This window comes from Netta rufina (assembly GCF_964035555.1).
Source record: "Netta rufina genome assembly, chromosome: 17".
Lineage (NCBI taxonomy): Eukaryota > Metazoa > Chordata > Aves > Anseriformes > Anatidae > Netta > Netta rufina.
The window spans coordinates 9,824,966-9,847,621 of NC_140141.1; the positions used below are offsets into that span (position 1 = coordinate 9,824,966).

The 22,656-nt window shown below is 38.5% G+C and overlaps 1 protein-coding gene across 2 annotated transcripts in view; it reads right to left on the reverse strand.

Moving 5' to 3' along the window:
- MED13L (mediator complex subunit 13L) overlaps positions 1-22,656 on the reverse strand; it is a 191,737-nt gene that overhangs the window by 89,351 nt on the left and 79,730 nt on the right. For both annotated transcript variants that reach the window (XM_084297308.1, XM_084297307.1), the window contains 2 exons: positions 8,736-8,820; positions 3,936-4,019 (listed from right to left, as the gene is read on the reverse strand). In XM_084297308.1, coding sequence (XP_084153434.1) covers positions 3,936-4,019; positions 8,736-8,820 — 169 coding nt within the window. The remainder of the gene's footprint in view (positions 1-3,935; positions 4,020-8,735; positions 8,821-22,656) is intronic.

Below are 22,656 nucleotides of genomic sequence, written 5' to 3' on the forward strand. Positions count from 1 at the left end.
TGGATATGGATGTACTCTGAACTCCATTAAACTGGTACAAGGGACTTAGGATAACGTATTTATGAAGACACTGCCCATGAGCTCCTAATTTAAACAGTTCTATGAGCATTTACACAAACAGTTCTATGAGCATTTACACAAGGATGTCAATCAACTGTCTTACGGGACAGTAACAAACCAAAAACCTGCTCTGAAACTGAAATTAAAGAACTATTTTTCATTGCAGCCTAACTGTACTTCCACTCTTCTACCTGCACAGAGGGCAGCATGGCTACCTAAACATCATCGTTTTCAGATTTCTCACCTTTTAAGGAGAAAAACAAATTTGACTTCAAAATACTTCACTGATGGAACTTTTTTCCTCTTAACAATAAGAAAAACTAACAGTCTTCAGGAAAAGGAGTTGACCCATCAGTTACTTAAGCAATTTAAAAATAGCTTAACTTATGTTAAGTTGTACACACAATTCACTAAAAACTATTTTCTTTCTCAATTTTCTATTACACACCAAGAAAACAGATACTGAAATAACTAGTGAAGATCCTTGCATAAGGTGGTCATAGGATTTTTATTATTTTTTTTTTTTATCAGTAACACATTAAAAATTTTATGGCAATGTTTTCAGAACCCACAACCCCAATACAGTAATTGGGAAGTGATTGTGAATAGATACTGACGATGAGTTTTCACCACGCAGTGCAAAGAGCTATCAATTCCTTGTATCAGACAAATTCTGTAAATTACAAACATTATCTCCTTTAGGAAGTTCTGAAGATAAATAAAGTTTAATATTTTCCAGCAGTCACTTGGAAACATATTTAGACACATGCTGCTGTAGAACAGACAATAAAACATGTAGTATTATTTAGGAAGAGACACATAATATTAAATGATGCTACCAACAAAAAGAGAGCTCAGGAAAGAAAACCCACAAGCACAACACTAAGTTTCCTGTCAAAAGCATCTGGTTCCCACTGTAAGCAAAACAATTGCATATGGATCTGTAACTCCCTCTGCTGTTCCCTCGCTTCTGAAAAGAGTGGAAAAACTCATCTTGCCTATTGGTTCTCATGCCTTCTCAGAGGGTCATCTGCTGTTCTTAGGCCTCCTTTTCACATCTCAGGACTACGTAGGTCACGGCCACTGCCATGCTCCACTTCATCTTTGATTCCATTCTAAAATCACAGAACTCTTCGCCATTCTCCTTTAATGCCATTCACGAAAATCACAAGCCCTGAATGATTACTCCTTGAATGATACTTCTTGAAAACCAGCTGCCTGAGTTCTGCTCTCTCTTTATGCCCCTCTCAAGACTTTTCAAGTATATTTCTGTAATGAAGTTAGGAACTCAGGCTGTTCAAAATCTGAGATGACTACACCTTTGCCACGAGTATAAGAACAAATTACAGAACCATTTGTATTTCTTTGCCTGAATGACATTTGCTCGTTTTTTCCTCCATTCAAGAAGGGGAAAAAATGTTCATTCTATAAACATATATATGCTTGTACATATATCTCTTCCCTCTTTCAAGGGCAATACTGCATTCATTTTCAACATAGATTACATGTTCTCAGAAACCAACTTAATTAATGTACATAGGTGTAACTTATTTCTAGTATTTCATATATTAACATAGGTTTAGCTACTGTGTTTTCACATACCACTTTTTTGTGGTCATGAAGGTATTATCCACAGTGCTAGAATACCTTGAGACCTCCAGCTGGCCTCTTCTTCCTGCAACTGCTCTTTATTGTATTATCTACTACAAGCTGCTGCTTAGAACCAAGGTTTCACAAATAATTTATATGGAACCAATGTGAATAAGTTAATTTGTGTAAGATCACTTATTGTGCTGTACTGAGACCGAGTATAAGGAAAAAAGCACAAGAGATTAAATAAAGTCAGGAAAAATTACTCCCCAAAGCCTTCTGATATTTGCTGCTACTGTCTGAAATAGACTCTACTGCCAACCTCTGCAGTTTTTACTGCCATCTTTCAGTAAGATTAGCCAACTCCTGTGATACAGATACTGCAGAAAAATCACCAATCTCGAATTAGGCCATAATTATATTGCTAAATAAATGCTCCTAAAAATGTTGTGTATCCATAGGATCTATAGTGACAGTTACTTCATGAAGAAAACAACAATCAGTATCTTCTTCAAATCAGGAGTCTACCCTTCAGCCCTAAAATTCTGTAGAGAAGTCCCTTTATATACAGTAATAATTCAAATATGGTTTATAAGTTCAATGTTAATTCATTTTTTGTACTATGTTCCGGAGAAGATATACTTATGTGCATATTGTACATACATTTACAAACAAATGTAATGATCCCCTACAGATCACCCAGCTTACAAATGATCTGATATTTCACAGATGTAAATAAGACACAGAACCTGCGAGGTTACAAAATTCTGAAGTAATGATCCCTTCCATGCCAGTGCTGCTGCTGTTTGACAGACAGTCTACTGTATCAGATGCTTCAGTTTTCAGACTGACGCACGCCAGGAGTAAATATTAGATTCACAAATGCATTTAATTTGTTTTTATCAACTTCATTGCAGCCTTAGAGCGAACAACTTTTGCTGAAAGAAATTGTCTCCCTTTTCAAGGATCTAGTACCAAACCATTTCTGGTGCCACTTTAGGGAACTAATCTTCCAGAAAATTAAACTAGATATTGGTGCGATTAAAAAAAAAACAAAACAGAAAACATGAGGGGGGAGGGGTTACATACAGTCAGGACATATAAAGGCATGGATAAAACCGGATGTTTCAACAGCTTCTTGTCATTAGGACAAAAGGGAAATCACAAAGGTTATATATACACAGTGTAAGCCTACTAAGGTACGAAGAGCTTAAGTAGTGCAAAAGAGAATTTCACATGCTAAATTAATGCTTTCAGTTTTTAGAAAGACAAATTCATGTTTAATTACCACATTGTATCTTAAGAATAACTTCTGTTTAGATGTATCCAGTTAACACAAATTCTGTGACAGAATGAAGCCAATGGTTTGTAATAGCTCACTGTAACAGCAGACAGTTCTGTTGTAAGATAATACAGTGAGATAAAGAGATGAGAAGCAGACGGTATGGCCTACAGAATGATCTCCACCTGTACCTATAGATGCCCTCAGACACGCTGTGACCAGCTACACTGGATGAAGAAGTTGCCACCCCACTTCATCTCCACTTGCTCATTACCTTCAAATCTCCCAGCATAACTGCATGTTTAGTCACTTCCTAACCCAGTTCTGTCAAAATGATTCCCGCTAGAAAATCTGTGTTTCAGCTTAACTCAGATTATTTTTGACAGAATTTGTTTAGCGGATGACTATAAATGCAAGTACCAGAAGATCTGAGAACATTGTAACCTTTAGAGCTAGGAGAGGAAATAGCAATGAGCAAGTGGAGACAGTTACCCCTTTTCCAGGCTTCTGTAGCTGCAAGAGCAGCACATTAATCAGCCATAAAAGTCCAACCTGTCAGTCTGCCTCATCAGTGAAAACTGTGTATCAAGGCTGGAAACTGGAAATAAAAGAAGTAAATCTATAAGTAAATCTATAGACTACTTATTTTACTGCTTAAAATTTCAGGTTGGGGTTAATTGTCCAGAAATTCCAAAAGATGTTTAAATAATTATCTGGAATGCTGTTTTACGAGTAACAGACATGCTATTCAAAACCTATCAAGAAGTGTGACCTTTCTATAAGCTTAATGGGCAAATACTATCCTCACCTTCTTATCTCAATTTATCATCACTAACAAAACCAAAACTAATTATTTTCAGTGAATTATTGAGGTGAATAGTGATTGTGTTTTTCCTTGTTATATGAAAAAGGAAATGGAAAACTACCATCAGAAGGCAACAAATTATCAGTATGTGAAATACAACACTGACAGGAAAAGTACTTGCTACATAGATCACCTTACCTTTTATTAACAGGCTTCTCATCCTTGTCATAGGGTCTTATGAACCATTTTCCAATTCTCACAAAGTTTTTATCCATCAAGCACCTAGAAAATAATTACATCAACAATTAATAACTGCATTTTAAAATGTAATTAAAAGCAATCTTTGAAGACTGTCAATTTAAGAGATTAAACAGCTGATTTTCCATCATACTGAAATCAACTCTGTTACTTTTGGGTTCAGCGTTCCATTCAATTTCTCCACTTCCTGTTTTCCCACGAGTCACAGCACAACCACTGTCCAGTCTCACCGATGCTGATCTCCACACACACATTCCGCCCCATCTTTGACAGAATCCCTTCCGCTCCATGCTACTCTTTTTGCTGAATGATCCATCGCTTTATTTTTCGAACCCCTCTTCCTGAACAAAGATGATTCATAACACATTTTCTACACTGATTTCACGATGAAGAATAATGTATTTTTGGCTTGTAAATGACATAATATAGCTTCCTGTAATTCATATGCCATTGTTAGTTTACATTAACCAAAATTAACAAAGAACCATTTTTTATTCACATGATCCACAACATTATTTCAGATAACTTAGATAATTGCTCTTTTCTCTGTCATAAAACTTTTCTTTAGCAAACATATTCCTATGTGACTAAATTCAGAACAACAAGTTGTCAGCATTCTGTGATACTGTTAGAAGTGCACAAGTTCTTTACAGAAACAGCAGGTTCTAACAGGTTCTGTGGCTTTAAAGAGAGCAGTGAGAATCCAAAGCAATCGATAATCATTTTAGGCTGACAAGTTATAGAAGTGCTTGATGACTGCCTAAGTCCACCTGTACCTATCAATCACACTAGCAATATGCTAAAACAATTTAAATATGCTTTTGTACCTTATATTTGCAGTTGAACATACAATCTAAAGGGATCACATACAGAAATTTGTTAGAAAGGCTTCTTTTTCGGTAAGGTAAATATTATGGTTTGAAAATTTTGAAGAATTGGTTGTTGCCAGTGGTTCATATTACAATATGTTTACAAATGGCAAGCATTACACAAGCTTTCCCTGCACATTTCATGTCTAAATATTATTTCATTCCTGGGATAGAAGAATTATAAATCTCCATTTACCAAAGTTTTTCAATCATTTATTTCTATAGCAGTAGCTAGAGAATAGCTAAAAAAATAATCATATGAAGTGTTCTGGGAAAGCACATTCTTCAAAACTGAGAAAAACTGTATGACACATAATTTAAAACTTGCAAATCTAGTATAGATATATAGGAAACAGGCAACAGACAATGTAAGTACCAATACATTCCGAATTCTTTGGTATACATTTGGCAGGGTTTTTGAAAATTAAAACTAGGCTGAAGAAAACTCTAAGAGCAGCATTTCTCATTTAAATCAAAAAGAATCCAGTTCAATTGAATATACTAATATCTTTAACTGAAATGGGAAGCTAAACCAGGAGAGATCTGAAGACACGGATCTTGTGCTGACAGAAAAGAAAAGCGCTTCAGTAAGTGTTTCTCTAGGAAAGATTTGCTGTCTGAGAAAGTCTTTCACTGTCAGCACACTTTATAAAAACAAAGGAAGTCTGTAGTGCTTACATTAAATGCCTAAAGAAAATAACCTATACTAGCAAAAAAAAAATGTTATAAACTCCCTGCACATACACACACTTCAATGCCACATCATCATGTCTCAGGACAGCAGGTTTAACTGCCTCTAGCTAATAGTAATTTCCCAGCAAAGAGTCTTCATGTGTAGAGCTGGCCTTAAAAATCAGCCACCCCTTGCATGCTAAGCTAAGTCTCAGGTTATTCAAAGTATAATCCCCTATGAAAGGGGAAGCATGATTGCAGAAGCATGGATCTCAAAGGTTTGTCCAAGTGAACAACTATCAACAGCATTGCTTTTTTTTTTTTGTGCTATAGAAGTGTCCAGTAGTAACAAGAGCAGTAACAGTAAGCAGTAATAATGAGTGTGAGTAAAAAAAAGATGCTGGTCATAAACCCCCAAATATACACTTAAAAGCAGTTATTTAATCATATGAAATAGAGACATAAAATACTTTGAACTCCTTGGCTCATTTCTGTAGTTAAGGCTGAGTTATATTTTCTTCATAAACAGTACAGCTGTTAAAGCATTTCACTGTCAGTTGACCTCCCATATTTCTGATTTTACTTTTCTAAGATAAAATGACCTGAGGAGGCTATACTAATGATTATAAAATAGTACAGTAATATTTTAAGTATTATGTCCTCATATCTTTTAACATTTTCTAAATGGCAAGCCACCAAGACACCAGGGAGAGCAGACATACCTCTGGTCTTTACTCAGTTATACTGAATTCAGGGGCAGGCTGAAGGGGACAAAAGTAACCTGAAATGTTTCTTCGTACCCTGTCACAGCCAACATGGGCTTGATTGAGGGGATTCTTATTTTTATTTATCGCCATTTATCAGGAACTTCTGATCACTAATTTGGGTGCTAAGAAAAAAAACAAGCTCCCCTCTCGTTCCTAGCCACAACTCTCCCCTTCGGCCCACAGAGGCCGACACTCCGTAACAGGCCGAGCAACCCCGAGGAGCAATGGTGTTAACTGCTTGGAAAGCCCAAACCACCCCACTGAGAAACCTATGTCTTAGTCGGACATAAGAGGTTTCAGAGACAGGAAAATCCTGCCCTTCAGTAACTGTAAAATCAACTAAAAAAATTATTTCAAGCTAAGGCCACAGCCCTGTCACTTCCTGATAAGATCAAAAAGAAGTTCAAGACTTCTTGTTGATTAATCAAGCTTTTCCTAAGCACAGGATAAAATGGGTCTTTAAGAAAGAGAGAACAGTATTTCACTCTTTAATAAAGCCTGCACGCTTACTGCTGTTATTTTTAATGAAATGATTATGATGTTAAGATTTCGTATGGCAAAGAAAGCCGCCAAAAATGGGATAATTGTAAAATAAACTCAGCCTAAAATTGAGGTAGCTAATTTGATAGATATTTGGCAAACCACCATCCTCAGTCACCTTGCCAACTACTTCATTAGGATTACAAACTAAAGGGCTTCCCACCGGCCTCCACTGCGGCTCCTCTGTAGCACGAGGCTAACGCAGGGTTTCACCTCAGGAGCAGGCCGCCATGTTCTGCCCCGCAGCCACCACCAGCCCACAGCAAGGAACAGGGAACTTCATCTTCAACGGCAAGAGGCTGAGCCCAGGGCACGTGTCTGCTCAGCCCAGGGGACACCCAGTACCACTATGAACACCCAGCACCGTGTGCCAGCCCGCACAATTTCAAAAGCTACTGCTGAAAGAGAGCTTGAAGGTGTTCTGTCAGCTGTGACTGAGCAACTTCACTAGCTCTGCCAACTGTTTTCAGTACAGTTTGTAGTTGTGGTTGATGTTTGCTTTGGAAATTCTGCTTCACGAGCTTAAAGTGTTCCAATAAATAAGAATATCCACTAGGAGCCGTGCTTTAAAAGCAAGTTGGCTGGGTACCACAGATCAATAAGCGTGTGTAAAATGTATTTTTCACTTACACACTGCAAAGTGACTAACAGAGATAGTGACCATTCCAGACTGGGAATTGAATTCCTGTACTTTTATTCACTTTGTTTTAAAGTAGTCTAGTCTGTTACTTGCATTAAAAATCCCCTAAAAAGACTGATAAACAGAAAAATACGAAATACAGCACCTAGTCCTACACCTGTGTAGGCAACTACTCAACTTGCTAGCAGGCACGAACAGGTAACTGATAGTCATGGGGAAGTTATTATGCTCGTGGAAACACAGCCTCATGAATGTAATGCAAATCTGATTACTAGTAAGTAGATCAAAGCAAGCAGTATACTAAATGAGACAAGATGAAAGTACTTTCAATTAGCTTGCTTTCAGAGAAAAATATTTACTGCTACATTCTGCAAAATTACTCTAACACAGAGATACAAGAGATGCATTACATTTTTTTTTTTATTATTCTTATATATTAAAAGAAAAGCAGGAATAGCCTAGTGACACTTAATTCTGAGAAGATTTCCAAATATGTAACAAGAAGAGCTGAAATAGAACACAGAAAAGATGGTGTAGACCTGAAGAACTGCAACAACAGACACGGAATAAAATGAACAGTCTGGGTGCAGTGTCACACACTGAAGGACTAACAAGCTATTCTTCTGGATGCTTATAATCTGATAGCTAGGTTAAGAAAAAGCCTTAAGTATATTAATAAATCACAAAATAACTTTGCAGTCAAGCCATACATATACAATGATTTAAAAATGATTCAGACAAAAAGCTAGGTTATACTAGGGCAGTGAGACAGAACTGTTAAACTTCACCCTGAATATTGTGCACAAAGTTAGTCAGGTTGTAACATGCATGTAATTAGGATGACTGGAAGAATGGAATTAAGATCTTTTAATATCAGCTGTTAAGATACATACTATTCAACCTCAAAGGGGCTAGGGATGTGATATAATAATTCTATGCAAGTATCCTTCTCTGTAAGAAGGTATAAGTTATACATATTTTTAACCATTTGAAACAGTTCCCCAGCAAGAAGAATCTAAGCAGAAAAATATATTGATATTATTTATCATACATTTAATTAATCTGCACAGACCTTTATGATACATTACCAGATTCAGTGACTTATGAGATCCATTTCTACCCTGCATTTCTCGTACTGAACCTCTGCCTCTAAAAAAGCTATTTTAAGATCGGTAATATAAATGGTCTATAAATATTTCATTTTTATATTTAAAATACTGCAGGATCTTGAGTGCGGTAGAGAATTTCTTACCTTTCCAGAAGATTATGAATTGCTTTGAAGAGCAGGGTCCTACACTCATAGGAAAGTCCATTCTCCCACAATCCTTCTTCCACCACTACAAAAACATAAATGTCAACATGCTCAGAAGAGGGAAGTACAGACATTTCAATAAACACAACTCCAACATTTTTTATTTCCAACAGCAACATGTTTCATAAAGCTATTTCAATTATTGAACACTGCCAGACTAGATCTAGACGTTACTAGCTGAAGACCCCAACTTTGAATTTAAATCATAAGAAGAAAACATAACTATATAAAAGCAAACACATTTGTTGATAGTAAAAGTATTCAATATTAAAAGTGGAGGGGAGGAGTTCACGATCTTTCTTTGCTGACAGATTCTTTAGAATTTATGTGCAGATGCGGATAACATGAATCGTTAAAGGAGTAAAATCAATTCATACAACTTAAGAAATATTAAGAACTCTGCCAAACTCTCACTCATATGCAATTGAAGTTCCTGCATTGTACTGACTGAAACTGCAATGAAAATACACAGCTGATTTTTATTCCAAAAATCAAAATTGAAAATTTGCTAACAGAGCTGCAAAAATTTATGAGTGTGAAAAAAAAGCTATTCATCTCCCTCAGTGGAATGGAGCATAAACTAGCCACCTGAATGAGTATCTGAAGGGTCTACAAACCTCAGAAATATCTGCTGTCCTCATTCTGCTGCTTTCGGATTCTAAAACTACCAAAAGTAAAAACATTTTTGGGATACCTGTTCTCAATTCTGTATCTCCTGGCTGCAAAAGATTTAATCTTAGCCACAGTGCAAAAGCAAATGATTAAATATCTTTGTCAAGGAGTATGGATTTGTTAATTGTCTGAGTTTTGTCATTTCAATTTAAGAGGAATACTCTGCAGATCTTAAGAAATGCAAACACAAAATTCTGCAGCATGTTAAGAACTGAACACTTAACACTCCTCCTTGGCCAATTTAAAGGATGAAACCTTCCAACAGCATGTCTACCATGCAGAGATCGTTATCCAAGTATAGTTTACTCTACATTAGGTGTTTAAAGCAAAGCTTCTAAGGAGTTTCTGCTGTATGAAAAATATTAAGATTGTCAACAGTCTTCAAACTGCAGCTTCAAAGCCTCAAAATGCATCATTGTTCATTATTTTGCTTCTTCTCCCAGTAACCTTAAGTCATATACCTCAAACAAGAAGAGGCACATTTTTTTGAACATGTAATGTTATGATATGCTAACACTGGTAACAGCGTCTCTCTTTTTACAGGATGAATAAGCCAAGGCTTTAGTACCTAAATCACCTTATCGAATACCACAGTTATTTTTTCAGAAGAATGAAAAAGCAGACTTGTGCTTCTGGGCAAAATCATAAGCCAAACATCTTTCCCTGTAAAACCATTAAAGTCCTTTTTAATGCTCGCAAAGGCTTACTATTACTAAATATGTAGTGTGCCGTAGACATCTAACTACACACTTCTTCACATGAATTCAGATTTAACTTTTAAAACAGTATTCTTAAAAAATCATGCATTTTGAGAACTGTTGATATGTCTATACATTTTGTAGCTACTGAAACCTAAGAAACTGCCTCATGAATGTCTTGCACTCAAAACCAACAGTTGTCAAGTATATACTGTGACATGTAGCTACTCATGAGAGATACCACACCTGATTTCATTCCTATGGAAACCCACACGTCAACACAATTCATTTTTTGTTTGGACAGAGCCACAAATATGGCAGAATTTGTACCAACAGTCAAAAGAAACTCACTCACATGGCACTGAGCAATTCTCAAGTTCCACACTTAATCCCATTAGAGCATCTGTGCCAGAAACAAGCATTGCATTTGCATTAAGAACCTCATGCAAAATGAGGACAGGAATCCATTCCACGTTTTCACAGGAAACTTCTCACAGCCAATTCTGGTGTTCCCAGTCATAACTCGCTGTCCATCTTTTCTTCTGTTCCAAAGTATTCACAACAGACTAATGGGCCCCAATTATAGAACAGCTCCCGGAACCACTTTCTGCCAGTATAATTCTGCCATTTACTCCAGAAGAAATGAGTTCAGATCATACTGCTTTATAATTTCCAATGTAAAACAATTTTAACCCTACAGAACATCACTACCAAATTCATTAGGTACTTGGCACTGCCTGGATCGTTTTGCCCTGATCAGCTATGTGTGCTACATCTCCTCTGTGGGCTCTGTGGTCCCGCTCTTTTAATTAATACTTCCTTATCCCACTGAAAACGTTCACCTCACAAGCGAGAGCCCATACACGTGCCTGTTACCATGAAAATGGGGGCGAGTGGGATTAGGATTGCAGAATTTCACTTCCTCTCTGCTCTCTGGCTTCCTGATCCACTTTTCCTAAGAAAAGGGTTTAAATAACTGGAACAAATTACAGCTTCAAGATGCAAATGGTGACCAGTAACAGAACTTGGCAAAACACTAAAGCTTAGACTCTCTGCCATTTGCAAAGTTCCTCCCGTTGTAACAATAGATCTAGATTTTAGATGTTGAAGAATATTTTGAATTCCTTACACAAGATTGAAGACTAGGAAATAATCGTTGCTCTCTGTCTGTCTGCACAATGATTTGTAATGCTTTTAACACTTGGTGCTTTCAACTTAAGCCCTCCCCTCCAGTTTTTCAGCACTGCCTGGCAGCATTTTCAGGCACGCAGCTAAGAGAAAGCAGGTGCTACTCAGGTTCAGAAACAAGCTTGTGCCAAGCACCTATATCCTGTCCTGAAGGTATGCTCTGTTACTCTGGTTGAAACATTTCTCTTTAGAGGCAGCAAAGCTGGCGCTATACTACAGCTGTGAAAGCCATCTTACCTCCCCCCCAAAAATAATTTAGAGCAAGAACCAAGTTAAGACTGAATTTTAATAAGAGAAAAAGGATGAGAGAGCAGGTAAGTGCTTTTTCCTCCGTGGAAATCAGGGTTTGGAGAAGCAACAAAGCAAACAGGACAAAACTGCCAGCTTGTGGCTTTCAGACTGGGCTGACAACAGCAGGCTGGTGGAACAGACCAGTCTCTGAAGCCTGTGTGTCATTTCCTCCACCTTTAATGACTAATGGAGCCACCTTAATTTTTTTTTTGCTCCCAATAGCTTTAAAAAAATAGAATGAGAACAACAGCTAGTGTCCAATTCTCACAGTATCATAAGATTAACTCTTTCTTCCAAAATTAAATATCTACATTGTTTTTAAGGCCATCACTTTCCAGGACCTGAGTAGAGAACCATTATTGATGGGATCTGTTGTTTGCAGCAATCCCATTTTGAGTTGGTCATCAGACTGGGAGTCCTAGCCCCTTCCCACCTGTACGATCTTGTGAGATCTACTGATACTCTACTGGGATAGACGCAGGTATCCCTATGCTTACGTGTGTCCTCCTGTATGTCTGTATATGCTAACAACCTTATCTCATCCTCTGCATATGTACACTTGTCCTTGGCTACTCTGAAACATGAGCAGCTCATGCTTTCCAGTAAAAACAGGCAGAGGAGTTTATCCCCTTCTCGCTGTCGGTCCTGTGAGAGAGGTGGTTTAAACACTACATTTGTCAAAAATACGCAACATCTATTGTTTTGGTTTTTAAAATGAAATAACCTCCCAGAATAAACAACTTAATCTACTATTGCTCAGTCTCTACAGATCTGGATTCAGGGGCAGGGAGATAACACCGTGGTATCTCTGACATTAAATGGAACTCTATAAACTGCTTAGTTGAGATACTCAGTCTAACCGTCCTTACTACATCATTCTCACACTCTTTAAACCCCACAAAGATAAGAGAAAGCCAAAGAAGCATATGGATCTAAAGAGAAGTGTGAAATTTTCAACCTCAAAAAAAGATTCAATAGCCAGTTCCATACAAGAACATTGTGTTCACATCTGAAGAGAACTCATTGCTGTAATCCATACAAGAAAATGAAAATAGCCACTAGCATTTTCATGTAAAAGGTGATAAAGCACCAAAACCATGTTTTAATAGTTAAAATGGCAAAAAAAAAAAAAAAAAAATACTTCTGTGTAAATTGTCATGGTGCTCTGTAGCAAAACCAGAAGTTAGTTACAGCTGAGTACCTGCCAATTACCGTTATCTGAGGTATGTGTGCATACAGGATTAAGTTAAAAACCTTTTGCTTGCAACACCTGAAAGAGAACCCAACGTGCTGTTTCTCAAGTGAAGTTCCACAGAAAAAATGCTTTTTTATTTTCTCGTTGCTGAGACATTAACAAGAAAATCCAAAAAGGAAAAATGCGTATTTGGCAGTCATCATACTGGGTTATGACTGGGGGGCTAAGGATCTGCTGCTGGTCTCTACAGGACAGGAATTCATCAGTAGTCCTCACGTATAAAGCTTTTAAGTGTGTTTGTTATTTTGTTTTCACTGGCTCCAAAAATGAACAGAACACTTGTGCTGGTTTTTAACTTCAACCTTACAGATCAGATGTTAAATTAAAGGAAACTACAATAATTTAGACTCGTATTGTACATTTATAATTTAAACATACATTAATGAGCACCTTAGTTGGTTTGGAGTCTCTTTTTACTTTTAAATTATTGGAGTATTAAGGTCTTCAAAGTGTCCAAGCATTTTTATGAAGCCAACCGTGTTCTCAAAAAAGCCATTATAAAAATTTCAAGGAGAAAAGTCACAGCAAAATATCAAAGCAAATACTTCAATAATTTTAGGTCTCCCAGCAGAGACACTGGAAAGATAATAAGATCTCTGTTCTGCTTCAGTGACCAAACTGACATATTTTACTTAAAAGAACTAGAGGAAGGAAGGAGAGAAAGCAAGTGGAGACTGTGTGGGCATTGCAGAGATAGTTATACCTTTAAGAAATTCAGCCACCCACATTTTAATAATTCAGGTCACACTGCCTTATGCAGTTAAAAAGTGGAATTAGTTTCAAAGAATACATATTTCCTCAGAGCTATGTTACATATTTCCTTTTAATGTATCGTATTGCAGCAACAGCTGAAATGAACGTCTAGACATCAAAAACAGTCTTTATCCCCACCTACTGCTTTTTTACCTCAGGCATCAAAACTAATGAAACCTATTATCCAGAACATTGAGTTCAGTAACCACATTGGCCACTGCAAATACGAAAAAACACTCTGGGACAAGACCAGTTATTCAGCCATTAAAATTACTGAAAATCAATTTCTTGCTGCACACTGCAGAAATACTGATAGATTAAAGCAGGACACATGGGACAAGGAGATTACTTCGAGGGAAGATTACTATGTCAAAATGCTGAGGATGGGGAGTTACTCGGCTACTTAGGACTCACATTTGGAGTAGTGCGTGTTCCCCTTTACTCTTTGATATTTTGTCCCTTTTACCATACCATGAAACAAAGAACATGGCTTCTTTTCCTTCCCTGTGTAGACAACTTTTAAAAACACATCACCAAACAATTCAAACAAAATCAGAAATTCAATTACTAAAAGTAAGCATTTCATTTTAATTTTTATTAACTGTGCTCTGAAAACAATTTTTCAGAGACCAACCAGCATTTCTTCTAAAGAACTGAGTTAAAAGAGTAACAAAGCAATGCAATGGTACATTAATTCTGAAAAACTATATTACACCCATAAAAATCCAATTAAATGCAATGCTATTGATCGATCATTGTTATACTGCCATTGATCACCTTGTAAAATCTGTGTTTGAAGTCATTAGTGATTAAATTGACTTATTACTAAATCAGATTCAACCCACTTAGAGATCTAATTTCCTTGCACTGGTTATGATCGTAGGGAAATTGTACTGCTAACTCTTACAGGACTGAGAATTCATCTTGTCTCTCCATCTCCCAGTCAATTCATCAGCCAAAAACCAACTCAGAAGAAATGCTCACCGGAATAATCCATTTTTTCTAATTTATTTGCAAACAGAACGTGCAGCTCTGAAAATATGCGCTGCCAATCCAGAGCAGCACGTACAACAAACGTCCCAACAAGGCATCCCTGCCAGCCTGAGTCCCGCATCGCGGGGCCGGGGCAATCAGAATCTTAATGAAGGCTCTTGCCAGAGATTGCTGGTCAGACGTGACTCGAGTTTGCATTTCAATAGATCACGAGGTTCTATCTGGGCACTAGAATTTTCTGGCAGAGCTGACTATGGAAGTGAAATTGTAGCACTTCAGAAAAAAAGATAAATAAAATCTTCAAAGGCAACAGCTGTTGAATATCACAGGAATACTACAACGCTTTAATTGTTGCGCACTGAAACAAAAATTAGCATAATAGCTATTTATTGAAAAACAGATGGTAGGTAAGTATCTGCACTTAGAGTATGTTGGCGCTACTTGCAGCAGTACTTCCTCATTCCTGTTAGGTTTAAAATCATTTTAACAAATATAGATTAGATCTTGCATTGCCTCCCTTCTTCCTGTCCTGGCCTCTCACATTCTTCTACACCTGCACGGTCTTTTTGCCTTTTTGTTGTCAAACACCACAATTCAGGTATTAATAGAGAAATTTTTGCACTCTCACAATCGGCTACATAACATCTGAAAGGGCACAAGAAACAAACTGGTCACATAAAAATTTCTTTAGTTGACTTCAAAATACTCCAAAAATCATGGGGTAATATCTAACTTCCCCAAAACCAAAATTATTATCCATGAAGTCAGTAAAAACATTTCTGTGTAATTATAGCTCAAGTCTGCTTTCTATGTAGGAATGCAAAATTAGCTATACCAGAGAGCTGAGCAGCTCACTTCAGAGATGTAAATGTTTCCAAATAAAATAGTTACGCTTGCTGTGTGGTTTTTGCTTTGAATGCCTTTCACAATCACCAGCTCTGTCTCCAGAAAGAGCAAAGTGAACATAAATAGGGCACAATTTTGTATGCAGTTTATGCAGCTTACAGCAAAGTGGGAAGCTGTTTGCAATGTCAATCCTGCCCTTATGCTCCAGAAAATCCCCCAAAATCCTTGAATTAAAATGTTTCGTTTACCTCCTCCCCCTTTTTTAAAGTAGTTTAATTTTCAAGCTACCTTGTATTATCCATAGAAGCCCTTCCTATAGAAGAAAAGCCAAAAACCAAGTTGACCATAGTGAAAGCGGACTACAGGTATGGAGAGGTTCTCACCATCCTCCTCTCAAGAGTTCGGGGGTAAGGATGCCACCAAGAAAGCAGCACTCTCATACAGCTACTCCGGGGAATTTCCGGCATTTCCTCCCACATTTCTGAACTTTTGCCTTCCCATTATAGCTCATTTTGCTCTTCAGCTCTTTGGTACAAGAGTATTAAGAAGTATTTACTCAAAAGAATGCAGAAGTAAGCCAAAGTCGTATAATATTTTTTAAAATATGAATATGCTCCCAGGAATTTCATTTGCTCTCTTCTTCCCCCTTTAGATCTCCACGGTTTCTTCATTTCATTCCATTTCACCAACTTCCAGCCAGTGCAACAACCCTTGTTCCCCACACTAGTTGCACCCCTCAATTTCTGCCTTTTGATCTTCCTAGCTTCAAAGAAACAAATCTACCAAATCTGCGTCAGTACAATCTTCTTCTCTCCACTGATAATGGAGAAAATACAGACCTTTATTTGTCTTTTCTAAAGACAAATGTTGTTTTGCATCGCCCAGCAGAGGGTCTCTGCAGGATGCAACAGGACTCAGAGGGCAGCAAACCTTTTCCAGGAGGTATTTGGGCAAGTCCAGCCACCAGAGGAACACGAAGATTGTTCTTAGAAAAAAATACGGTTGGTATTAATCCATACTTGGAAAGGGAAAGGAACCAAAAGCCTTTCCTCATTTGTAAAGTATGTGAGACGTCACTCCTGACAAGCAGATCGAGCACTTTGGAAAGCAGCTCAGGGATGCTCTTTGCCCTCTCCCCGAGCACAGGTTTGTCTTCAATCTGACCACACAGCTCAGGAAGGAAGGCTCCATTTTAACCTGCAACCCACTGAGCCCCTGAGAAGCCCTCTCCTCGCCTCCCATTAGCAATCCCCCTGCAGCCGGAGCGATGCAGGTGCTCATCAGCATTCATCCTACCCCCTTGCAGCCCGCGTTTGTGCTTCCACAAGAGTCCTAAGGAGCGTTTTCCAGGAGGCTCAGCCTGGCTGAGGGCACCGCGCAGCGTGACCAAGAGAACAGGGAAACACGATTCATTAGCCATGCCTGGAGAGATAACAAGGGGACCGCTTCTTGCTGCCTTTCATCGCTCGCATTTCGATGGGGCGAATGCATTCCTGCTGCACAACAAGCACACTTACAGACAGGGAAAAACATGAGCATCTTTAAGACAGCCTTCTTTTTTTTGTTGGTTTTCAGCCTTACAATATGCTTGCAGGCTACCACAGTTTTTAATCAATACATTAAGATTATAAATTGAATATACAAACAAGATCTCCAAGCCATTCAGAGAGATATTTACAGAGATTCACAGGTGTGATGCTGCCAGGCCCCTCCGTGGCCACTTGTACCTTCCTCCCACCCAGCCAGCCTGGGCCTTGGGGAACAGCCAGCTACAATGTTCCATCTCAGTTGCATGCTTGTGTTTGTAACTGAGGAAATACTTGGATTTCCATTCTCCAAAATCCAAGTTTATTTTTTTGCATAAGAATTAAAATTTCACTCATTTCCTTCTCATTCACACGTCCTTCTGGTACTGCCATCCTGCTCTACCTGAACTACTTACAGCTCCTGCATTACCACTTCCTTCTTTTCCTTCATGCTTTTTAATCTAATCATTACAGAAGTTACAATTTCCATCAAAAAGTCTACTATAACTTATTTGCAACATATTACGAGAAGACTGCATTTTGACTTGAGGAATTCCAGAAGATATTTTGGAGCAGCTTCCCATTTTAAACACCCACCACGTCACACAGACACAGAACTAATGGTTACAGGAGTGGACTACAGCACCAAGCTCAGGATATGCAGAACATCCAAGCTAAGTCCTCCTCTTGGTACTTTTTGAAACCTAGAAAAAACATTGCTCAAGCACATTTGCTTCTTGTTTATACACCACTCGAAAATAATGTTTCCTGCCTAGCTACTGGAATTCATTATAACAGGGTACACAGGAGTGAAGTACAAAATTGACTCTGCAATTTGTTTACAGAGGAACTTGCTGAAGGAGAAGTTGAAGCAATTTCAACAGCAAAAAAAAAAAAAAAAAAAAAAAACAACCACATACAAGCACAATAACACAACTCCAAAAACACTGCCTACCAGCCCCAAATATGCAAGTAGAGAGCAAATGCAAACAATAAGACCAAATTTAATGCTACTGGCTCTGCTTTATTTTTTGTTTGGTTGCTTGTTGTTTTTTGTTTGTTTGTTTTTAATGAAGCACTAAGTTTCAGCTATAATACTGATGTACACTTAAGAAGCAGAGGGTCTTGATTCAGCAGTAGCCTAACAACATCGCAAAAGTGTTTATGGTCAGACTTAGTACTTATACACAATATCAGAATAAACGGTAAGTTTCCAGAGTCCCAGTTTTGCTACTTTTTTTTCTTGGAAAAAAAAAAAATCAGAGTATGCATCTTCAGCTCAGGTATTAAGAGCAGGAGAAGTGGTTCAAATAAAACTTCTTTTAAAAAATATGACAGTACAAACAGTTTCTCTCATACACACATCATCTTGGAGAGAACAGCAGACATTCAAAACCACAGTTGCAGAACAAAAGGCTAAAAAAAACACTTCAGAAACAACACGACCAGATTTTTGTCATTTTGTTTATTCTGTACTGGATTTTAGTGCTCCCCAAGAAGCATGCCAAAATACTTTGTGCTCTTCCGTGAGCACAAGTTTACTGTAGTTTGCCACTATTTAAACTGAGCTAGAGTGAAATGACAGCTTTTTTGCAACAGCATCATGTATCGAGTCCTCCCAAGGAAGGGCTCTGCTCCTGGGGCAGCTGAGTGTCAGATTTTTTAATACGCTTTTGGCATCTCCTGATAAAGAGCCAGCAGAGGGAGCTACGTGTAGCCGGTTCTTGGGCTCCAGCAGGATCTGGTTTTCAGATTGAAAAAAAGGGGATGCAAGATCACAGATGCTAAAAATACATCTTCTGACAGAAATGACCGCATTCAACAACAAATATATTAAAAGTACGCCAATTTTGAGTAGGAAAAGTTTAATCACTTTTTTTTTCCAAGTGAAACCTTCCATACAAAACAGCTTTCAAAGCAGAGTAACATGCCTGAAAAAAAAAAAAAAAAAAAAAAAGACCTAGTCCCAAGTGTCCGGTACCAAATCTGTATAATGGCCCCTTGAGAAAGGCTAGATAGGTTTAGTCAAAAATCCGAAGATACATGAAAATATTCAAATATCTATTAAGCCTTATGGAATTAAGGGCCATGCAGAGTGTGAAAGACCACAGCTCGTGAACCCAGTCTTTCCTGGAAAGTTTCAAGATTTCTGAGTTTAAGTTCTCAGTTAACCAGGACAACGCGATAATAGGAGACCGACTCGGAGGTGGTGTGTTTCTGTTTTGTGTTTAACTAACACTGAGCCTCACTAAAGCGACCGATTTTTACCATAGTGATGTTGGCAGCACCTCTCAGCACAGAAAGCTTCAGCTACAAACCTAACTGCTGCAGATGTGCCCAGACACTTCCACCTCCTTCCCAGGCTCATGAGAAGACAAGCACAACACACAGCTGTTTGTACGGCTGGCCTGACGAAAAGGATGAACAAACACCCCAAACCGCAGTTACCAATAAGCTCCCTATTAAAAAACAAGCCCTCTCCCTCCCCACCCCACCAAGTGCCATTTTCAAGCTGGGAAAAATACAGATGCTCCTTCTGCCAGAGACAGAAAAACAAGTTGGGAGCCCACACGTGATTTTCCTTAAATGGAAGGTTTTACTGTAAAAAAGATAATAAAAGTGACAGAACTTAGCTCCCATAGGGCATACAGCATTGCAGACGAAAAAATGACTGAAGACTGAAAAGCTGTTCTGCAAATATGCAGATCCTTGGAAACATGCACAAGTACCAAGATTTTGCAGGCTACGTGAGACCATTAGATCTTTGTCATAATCAGCAGGACTGAATGGACAACTTATTTAGTAATTGTTTAAAGTCAGTCCTGTTCTGTAGAGACCTCCCCAGCCCCTACAGGCGTTGGTGCAGTCAGGAGGTGGGACAGGAGGAGGCTCCCCGATGAACACAGGGTCTGGCAGAACCAGAACCTCCTTCCCAGCGAGGGAGGATGGAGGACTTTCTATTCAACCCAAAGCGATGCAACTTCAAACTCCCTTTTGTACCTGGGACTGCTTTTAAAAATCAGTTTAATAACATTTGTGACAACCCATCCCCAAAACCATCCCTTTCCCAGGCGTTTCCTGCGCTCACTGCTGGAGTTGTTTCACACGGCTGTGTTTCAATAGGAGCTATCTCCTCACGGCTGCTTCTGCAATGCAAATGTAATATGTTGTTCGCTTTACAGTCTGTTGCCATGGATATTAATGTGATGTCATAAATTGTTATATCTTCATTGCAGAAACAAAATGAAGGGGGTTGCAAGCAGCAGAAAAACAAGAACTCATCTGAGGAACCATATTTAAGAAGCAACTCTTGTACAAGTCAAAAAAGGCACAGATTTATACTTCAGAACTGTTGTGTTTCTTTCACTGCATAAGAATGAATTTGAAGGTTACAAATTACCTATTTAATTTTATGTACACGGAGGGAACTCCCCAGCCCCAAATACAACAATATTTCTGCAGTTTACCTGTTCAGCATGCCTGAGAATGGCTGGCTCTGAACTCTCACCTCATGTACCGGGCAGTGGCTACACACCCCAGTGATGCCTGTGTGACCTCTTTCCTCTTTTTTCCTTTGTTTTAAGCTACTTTTTGGCCCATTCATTACATCTATTGCATAAAATTGGCCACATCGAAAGCAAAAAAACTGCAAGGACCTCACTTCTGAAAAATGAGGGTTGCTGATTGCCCTTAAAAATAATTATCATACAGACATTCCTGCATTTTTGTTCTTCAAGGACTCCAGGAATAAACAAAGATAAAATCTGTCTTTGTTTTATTAAAACAGTAGTTAAGATTACGAGTTCATCTATTTTATCTGCACACATACGCAAAGAGAGAAGGAAAGAATAATTTAGCTCAGAGAAAAGTATAGTACAGTACAAAGCACACCCACTGTTCATAGTCCATTTACATCTTTTAGGATGGAGAGAGAATCCAGGATTTCTCTCATTTTCAATTAGTCAAGCTCTTGTTTAATCTTCTTCTCAAACAGTTTAGCTTTTCTCAAAGTGGATTTAATGAAGTCAAAAGACACACAGCACACAGCAACTGGGGAATGAATGGGCACTTCTGCCTGCTCAGAGCTGCCGACCTGCCAAGCAATACACTACGTGGGATTCAGACCCTTCACACGACACAGGGAACATTTTACACCCATTTAGTGCCCCCTCTGTCACCGACACATCCAAGCCTAAATTCAATGACAACAACTTATCTGTTTACAGGGGTATGTAAAGTGTTAAAACGTTCCAACCCTCCTCAAACTTACCTGAATTCTGTATTAGAAAATAAAATAAATCCAAGCCTTTCCATTCAAGTTGGCCATCTGATATATATACAAGATCAGAAAAGAGGACAGATCTGATCTTTCATGATTTAAGATTACTTTCCCTCGTCTAATCTGTAGCTTCTGCTTCCCTGCTCAATCTAATGAGGACTCTTAACCTTTTCCTGTAAGTCTCTCCCTGCTTAGCTCTCCATCATAATTCATTACATACATTTTTGTTCCCATGCCCACAGCAATTTGTGGGGAAAAAAGAACATGGAAAAAAGGGAAATACATGAAGAACCACTTGCCATTCAAATCTCTCCAAACCTCAAATGGCTTCTGAACAGCTGAACAGAGAAAAATATTTTTTTTCTTAGACATCTTAAAACTGAGAAAGGTGTTCTGCAACTACAACTCCCCTGGTTTTTGGATATTATAACTCCTTGTCTTATCACTTGCTTATGAGGTCTGTTACTGGCAGTAAAACACACAACGAGCAGTACCCCTTCCAGTTCAACAGAAAGCACGATACTGCATGGTGAGGTGCACTTCTTTGGGAGGTTACCACTGGCATCAGCTCTACAGCAGGTGCACATGTGTATCAGGTGTTTTAGAGTTGTATAATAATTAACATATAATGTAGGAATTGTGTGTATTAATATATGAATTAATAATCCATATAATATGTATAATTCTGCACTCAGAAAGGGTCACCTACACACTGTGCTCCTGCTCCTGTCTCTAATTCAGAAGCTTAAAAGGGCAGAACAGCCACAAGCTGCCATCACCCCACTAGATGCAGTCATTTTCCGGCTATTGGAAACAAAGGGCAGAAGCTAAATGTCATACACAAAATTCAAATTGGGGAAAAGCAGGCAGGCCTTGAGGTCTTGTCTTCCACCTGCCAGACTTCACGCACAAGCGGAGGGTTAGTTTAAGACCAAATGCAAGCCAAAGATCATGGACAGCTTTGCCACACTCCCAGATTTGTTTCTGAAGTGCAACCTGAAGGAAACAAGGAGGGTTACCACCCCTCACTTGATTGAACCTTCTTTTCTGCATACTGGGTTTGTGTTACTTATTCCCATTTAGTGAAATCAAGGTTGCAGACCCACATTAACTTCTCACTTTCAAAACATTTTTGGGTCAGTATGGCTGAGTTAGATTCTTAGGCCCGGCATACTTTAGAAATGCTGCCCCTCTGCTGCAGGACTGACTGCCAGCCAAAACTTGGCTGTGTTGACAAGCTCCAAACAGGTAAACAGCAGCTACTGTAACAAGGAATAATATTAAGAATTAACCCTCCCTCAAGGATAAGGCTATCCTTCCTGCAATCCCAAGTCCAGTGTCAAAGAGTAATAAAAAGCAG